This window comes from Pinus tabuliformis, chromosome J, assembly GCF_031772625.1.
Source record: "Pinus tabuliformis cultivar Carrire ecotype Pingquan chromosome J, CPIR1, whole genome shotgun sequence".
In the NCBI taxonomy this organism is placed as follows: Eukaryota; Viridiplantae; Streptophyta; class Pinopsida; order Pinales; family Pinaceae; genus Pinus; species Pinus tabuliformis.
In genome coordinates, this window is record NC_142295.1 from 1,304,529,103 (window position 1) to 1,304,537,024 (window position 7,922).

At 31.7% G+C, this 7,922-nt stretch overlaps 1 protein-coding gene across 1 annotated transcript; it reads right to left on the reverse strand.

Moving 5' to 3' along the window:
• Positions 1 to 227: 227 nt before the first annotated feature.
• Positions 228 to 6,310, reverse strand: LOC149232058 (uncharacterized). The gene is made up of 3 exons (XM_089376422.1): positions 6,214 to 6,310; positions 5,473 to 6,018; positions 228 to 1,064 (listed from the first exon to the last, which is right to left on the reverse strand). The coding sequence occupies exons 2-3, from the start codon at positions 5,914 to 5,916 to the stop codon at positions 645 to 647; spliced, it is 864 nt and encodes a 287-aa protein (XP_089232548.1). The 5' UTR covers positions 5,917 to 6,018; positions 6,214 to 6,310; the 3' UTR covers positions 228 to 644.
• Positions 6,311 to 7,922: the final 1,612 nt, after the last annotated feature.

Consider the following 7,922-nt stretch of genomic DNA (forward strand, 5'->3'; position numbering starts at 1 on the left):
AAAATAATTAAAAAATAAAATATTAAGTTAAAGCAGTTTAAAAAATTAATTATATGAAAATTAATTTACAAATAAAAAAATTCCATAAATTTATATGGAAGCCAAAAAAGTATTGTTTTAAGTTTTGTATACCATTTAAAATTCAAGATTCTAATAATCTTGTATCTTTAGGTAACTTACTAATCAATGGTATTAAAAAAAACAAAAAACCAAACCAGTATATTTTAAGTTAATTGGGTTTTTGGTTGTGCCTTTCAATATATTTTATGTTAAAATCTAATCAAAAGGAATTGAGTACACATATCCATGTCACTCTGAGTAAAATTGGCCGTGTCAATACCCAAATGGCCATGTCATATATTCACGTATATGTGTGTATATATGACCATAAAATACTGGTAATGCCATTTTCATGGCGATCTCTATACAGTATCTTTGTCATGCCCCCACAGGCGAAAGCAATGAACTATATGTATATATACAACCATCAAAACATGTAAAGGGAGACTATTATCCTTTCCATTATGAAAATTCGATTCAACTGTATTAGCAGGCTAACTGCGCTGAAATGGGCTTTATGGGCAAACCCTAATAAGATATTGAGTTACTTGTGACGAATAGAGGAAATGGTAGTTCTGGTGTTATTACTTTCTTTGAAGGAAGGAATGTGGAAAGCCCTGTATGCCAACCGGATCGTCGGATTGGTCTTCGTGTGATGAGGGAGTCATCATTTGAAGGTTCTGATCGTAAGTTCGGGTGGTTGACATGTCATGAATCGTTGGAGGCAATTCAACTTCGTAGTGCATTCCATGGAAGGCGCAGGGGTCAGATTGAGTTTCATCTTTCATCCCCGAGCTCCCGTAAGGACCGATGCTTAAGGAACTGCTGGGAAGGCTCACGCTCATGGTGCCCGATGGATTGTTTGTAAAGACAGACACGCCCACCTGCTGAAGCATTCCCGCCTGTTGTTGTTGTTGCTGCTGCTGCATGGCACTTGCAGCGGCCAAACGACTGTTCATCAATTGCGCTTGAACAATCGAGAGTTCCGTCCGCAATGCATCCACCTGAACCACCAAATCTCATATCGAAGGTTATATATGATCAGTTTTTCGTTATTTCCAAACTCAAGTTACACTTTCACGTATTTTCATGGTGCCATGTCCATAAAATAGATTTAGAATTATCTTACTAATTATGTTTAAAGAACTTTAAAATAACATAGAGGAAAGCTGAAAAGGACCAGGTTGGTGATTATATGATAGTTTACAAAATTCTAAATTAACATGTTCACGACTTGTTTGTATAAAAAACTTATTATAATTATATTAAATTTAAAATTAAGTAATAATTTATTTATAACAAGAATTTAGAATAGTTTTATAAAATTTAAATTTATTAAGTTATAATTTTGGTTTCTAAGTCAGAAGATTTGGTTTTTTTTATTTTGGTTTAAATATAAAATAGAGTTGAAAATGAAAATTATTTTTGAAAAATTATTTAAATAATATATTCAAATTAAAACAAATCTTAACATATACATATATATATAATTAATTTTGAAAAATTATATTATAAGTTTGTGGAATTTCTAATTTAATTGAAATATATTAACACTGTGAACAACAATGACTATTAATAAAAACTAAACCTAACACATCTTGAATATTGGTGGGGTTATATTTCTCTGTTTCATTATTTATATTTTTCTTTTTCAACATATTGATAGATAATTTTAAAAATTCATTAATGAGATGGTAAAAAACAATCAATTAAATTATGTAACTTTGAATAAGAAACAATTTTGACATAAAAATTTAGTCTAATACTAAATGATAATGATTATGAGGTATATATTTTGATAATAATTATGAGTAATATATTTTATGTTTTTATCCTATGTAATAGGAAATGATTATATGGAATATATATATATATATATATATATTATATTATTATATTATTATATTTATAAAAAATGTGGTTATATATAATAATTTAGAAAATTCTAACTTAAATATATATATAAATTAACATAATGATGGCTAAAAATAAATTTATATATAAATTAACATAATGATAGATAAAAATTAATAACTATTCACAAATGTGAGTATCCACAATCACTTAAATTAAATGGAACTCCCAATATACTATATACTTATTATTTATGTCATTTGATACTAGGAAATGTAGATGAATCTTCTCACCTAGCCACATAAATGTCATTTGATTATGATTGTGATCCATATCATTCCACAATTACTAACTAATTATATATATCATTTATTATTAGATAATTATTATAATATTTTTATAATCATATTTAAATATTAAATTTAATAACATAAATGTCGTTTGATTATGATCCATATCATTCCATAATTACTAACTAATTATATATATATACCCTTTATTATTAGATAATTAATATAATATTTTTATAATCATATTTAAATATTAAATTTAATAATGATGGAGAAAAATTTGAAATTCAAGTTATGTTAAAATTTCCATATATATATATATATATATCTTTGATTTCCAAACACTAAAAAAAATTGAAAGAACGTGTTCAATTAGTCCACTAATGGGTTCAATAGGAGGAAGCCCTAAGCCAATGGACTTAATTAAGCAATGGCTTAAAATTTGAAGTAATTCATAGCTAGGCTCACTTTTCTATTAAAACTATCTGCAACAAAGGTAAGGCTGCTGCATGATGGTCAACTCTCTTCTCACCCTACGCAAAGGAAAGAAACGACACGCAGTATGTGTCACATAATACACCTTTGCAATATTAGGGACTTTTTTCAGATGCTAAATCTCTCTTCTTGGTGATTTTCTCAAAAGCTGTTTAACTTTTTGAATTGTATGGAACTTTAATTTAAAAACAATCGTGTTACGACTATTGCGTTCTCGTTATTACTTGAAAAATAACCAGAGGTGATGAGGTTATTGCCTTAAGGTTAACATTCCTTTCATCATAGCCGAAGGATCTAGAGGCAGTATGTGTCACTTTTGCAATTTTAACGAGTATTTTCGGACTGTAACTTTCTTATAGATGGTTGTTTTTAAACTGATTTTCCCTTTTGAATTGTATGGAGCTTTAATTTATGGACAACTAGCGGTGATATGGCTTTTCTAGGCTTAGGGCAAGGATAGAACAACACTATGATATGTGACTTCTACAATTTCAATGACCCTTTTCAAATAGATGGTTTTCGTATTTTCTGTAGCTGGGTATGCAAAATAGGTATTGTTTGTCTCTTATATTATTCTGCTGTAGCTATTATTAGTATGGATCTATCAGAACCTAGCATATACAAGAATAAGTACAAAACCTCCACTGATTAATATCAAGTTTATATGGATCCTGTACTTTTCAAATTGATACCTGGAAAATTTATTTATAAGTTACGCGCATATGCATGAAATGTTGAAGATCTTTACGCTCAAGATCTTTCCCACCAAAGCTACAGAACTCTCTCGCGCGCATTCAATTTAATACAAAGTTGTCAAGTTTCTAAGGAAAAAAAAGAACAGCAATAATCATATCAAGAAATATTTGTCTACATGTTTAGAACCAAACAGTGAGCTGCCTTGCCGATCTTTTCTCAAATGGTTACGCTGATTCAGTAATAAACTCGTATATTACTATTGAATGATCTCTCTCGCGCGTTCAGTTACATAAATACAGAGCTATACTCTTCATGATCTGTTCTCAGATTGTTACGTTGATCGAGTGATAATTTTGAATGATTAGATTGTTGGCTTAGTTATTGCATTATTATAGGCCAGTCCTTAGCATAGGCAAAGGTAAAAATATACATGCAGTATGTGACACTTAGATATCTGAACGAGTTTTTTGAACTGTAACCCGTTTTAACAGAATAGATGGTGGTGATTTGTTTTATTTTTAACTTCTTTTGCGAGACTCCGGTTTTCAGGATTTCTCTGCCCTAGTTTAAACTAGTAAATAATGTTAATATCTCATGTTGATATTAACTAGTTTAGAATAGTGTGTGAAAGAGCTTAAAATAAATAGTGAATAGGTGCATTGAAAGGTACTCCTTGCTTGCTCACTGATTCAAAATCGCATAGGTTATCACTTTCTCAATGGTCAATTTAAAATTACAAAATATCATAAACAACCCTCCAAACCTTTAACTAATGACAGTCATGCAAATTTACTCTAAAATATAATCAAATGATTATTATTATTATTTAATTTTGAAGTTACTGTCAAGCTAAACATTAAATTGGTGTATGAGACTCAACTGGTGTATTATACTAGACTTTTTTGTTTGTGTGTAGCAATTTGATTACTAAATCTAAAAAAACATACATACTCTTTCTGGTCTTGAACCTATAACCTCTTAAAAAGAAACACATACTCTTAACATTAAGCCCACTCAAACTGTATATATTAAACCAGTTCAAAAAAAACAAAACAAAACAAAAAAACACAATTTTTTTTATTGGTTCTCATATAATATTATATGTTTCTTAATTTACGTCCGCATGGGGTAGCTCAAGTGGCAATAGCCATGGAAATGAAGTCTCACTGAACCGGAGATCTTGGGTTCGATTCTTGTGCTACCCTCCCTAGGGTGAATAACGGACATGTAAAAACTTGAAAATAAGAAGATCCCACCTAAGCTTACAAAAAAAATATGTTTCTTAATTTACAAACCCATGAAATAATTGACTAAGATTAAAAAATTAGGATTCATGAAATAGCCAGCTATAAGTAAAGAATTTAGGATGCATGAAATAGCTCACGAAGAATAAAAATTTAAGACTTTAAATACAAAATTTAGCTATAAAAATCCGGATTTTGATAATAAAAATCTATTTTTTATATGAAAAATCTGATTTTTTATAATAAGGCCCCTATTCATAATCTTGTCGATCCGTTCTCAAATAGTTACGTTAATCAAGTGGCAAATCAGATCTTATTTCAATGATTCAGTTGTTGGCTTAGCCACTAAGATAAAATTCCTTCCTTTCTGGCAATCATATTGTTCACAGATTTCAAAAGAATAATTCAGGTCAATACGCTCCTTTTCTGATTGTAGAATCATTTAATTATTTTGTGGGAAATGAAATTATTTTAACGAGGCTAAAGATAATTCAATCAAAGAAAGAAAGAAACACAATCAAAGAAGTTCGATAGTTCAATGACCAAAAATAAAAATAAAAAAGTGGAAAACCCACGAAACTAACCCTCGAAACCCAATTGATGAACGTGGCTTCCACGGAAGATCACAAAAAACGATGTGGGGTTGAGCAATCAGGAATGGAACATATGGACCAGCTTAGCAAATAGAAATTCCAAAACGGCCCAATCATGCAAAAAATGCTCGACTTGGAATAATTCCAAGTGCAGTTTCACAATAAACCGAAACCCAAATGAAAAAGGAAAGAAAAAACGACAATTTTCCCGTGCCATGCAAAGGCTGGGCTGCGACTCACCTGCTGTTGCAGTGCAAATATGGTCGAAACGCAGCCATAAACAGGATCCGAGAGCCTCGCCTGAGCCTCGTAACAGATGGTAACCACAGCCTCATGGCGTCTGTTCTGGGGAATATGCAGCAAAAGCTTGGAGACATTACTGGCACCAAAAACCTTATGCACAGCTGCAAAACGGGCCGCTCCCTGGTCGGAACCGAAATAGGGCGCAAATATGCAGCCGCTAATGCATTTCCTTCTGAGAAACTTGCAGGCTCCACATGGGGCACCACTGCTCGCACCCTCCTCCCTCGACCTCCCATTTCTCCTACCAGTCCCTCCTACAATCTCCACCACCTCTCTTTGGGGAATTCTCTGCTCACAATTACTATGATCACCATCGATCTCATTGTTAGCATGACTATCGCTATTGCTATTGTTACCATTGCTACTAGATGCGTTGAGCATCAGTGTACTGCCGGGGGGTTCTGAGTGCTCCAGCTTTACCGACCTTCAATTCCTCTTCCTCCCCAAAGCTCCGCCTGAGGATCAGACCTTCAACTGCAAGAACTTTAGAAAAAAGAGAGGAGCAAAACGAGTCAAAACAACTCTACATTTGCAGCAGAATCGGCCCAATCCAAGGCAACAAAAAAAAACGTCTGGATAGGACAAAAAAAAAAAAATTCCCAACCCAAATTCATGAGATATTGAAACCTTTAAATTAATTCTCTTTCCTTTTTTTTCTATTAATGCCGATTACCTCACCTGGTTGTATGCATTAATGGCAGAAGAAATGCACAGGAAAAAAGGCCAACGGAATCCCACGAGTTAAAAAAAAATTGCAGAGGCCAACAAATATCAGGAACTATTTGTATATAGGGTCGACCCGATTTAACTGAGGGCGAGTGAATATTGAAATGGGGAACACGCTTGGCTCGTGACCGGGGATGGATGTTGAGACCTTTCCCACCGCCAACGCGCACGGTGGCTTAACTCGCACCCCATCCCTAACTCGTCCTCCCCTGGCCTGCCCTGCCCTGCCCAACCCGATGACCGCAGTTAGGGTTTGGTCACGTTGGATTAGGGTTTGGTCATCTTGGATCTGGACCGGGCAGGGCAGGGCAGCCGTTATGCTTTTAGTCATCTTTTCTCACGCGGACATGAAAACGCGCCCCCACACACACATAGTATTTATTATTATAATTTGGCATTATCGAGGGCATCCTCAACCAAATCTCCCATCTAAGTTCTCCTAATTTAGCTGCTTCACAACATATGTGTGCTCCCTAGAGTGGTCTTTGTGTGTGTATATGAGTAATAACCCCCTCTCTCTTTTCAGTGATTTCACGAGAATGTGATGAATATTAAAATAAAATTCAGACTATGTTTTATATAGTTTTTCTGTCCACATTTGAAGGAATTGATTCCACCATAGTCAACCTTTCAATCCCAAATTAGGTGCATTATGGCACTCCCAATTTAGTGATAAGAGAAATGTAACTGAAGTGATGATGTCATGTCTCGTGTGAGCAGTTTTAGTATTTCTCTTTCTCAGATACTGCTTATACATAAATAATTATGCAGGGAGTATAATGCTTATTATGAAGTATAAAAACAGAGTCTCATATATATTAAAAAAAAAAAAAATTATCACTTTATGATAAAATTATTTCATAAATTAATATTTAATTTATAAAAAAATTATTTCATAAATTAATATTTAATTTATAAAAAAATTATTTTTTTTTAATTATAAATTTTATTTTATTTTTATGTAATTTAATGGAATCAAAATATTTTATTAAGAATTATAATTATTATTTTTATTTTTATTTTTATTTGTTTTATATTTTAAATTTTATTTTATTTTATTTTTATTTTATGTAATTTAATCGAGTCAAAATGTTTAATAGGATAAAACAAGATTGGACATTACAACATCTCTTCCATCTCGGTGCAATAAATAATATACTTTTTTTATATCCTATAATTTATACATGTGTTATTAATATATCACTTATATGATAACTTCTTTATTGATGTATTGAATATATTACTTGTGTGCATCTCAACATATTTGATCCCTCAGCTTCATGAGTTAAGATAGATCTAGGTTGGTTTAATTATTAATTATAAATATTTTTATTTATTTTATTTTTATTTCCTTTTTTAATGCAATTCAATGGATTCAAAATGTTTTAATTAATAATTATAATTTATTTTATTTTATTGTTTAATTTAATTGTAATTTTTTTATAATTTGATAAAGTCAAAATGTTTACATAACATAACATAAGAGCACATAAGTGATATATTAACCAACCTAGATCCATCTTAATTCTGGATCTACCAAGCCCTAGAGGTATCAAATCTCTTTTCACTTTAAAGAGGTTTGTATCTCTGGGAGATTTAAACTCCCTTAATGCTCGGTAGATCCAGAGTTAAGATGGATAAGGCTGGTTTAATTATTCTCA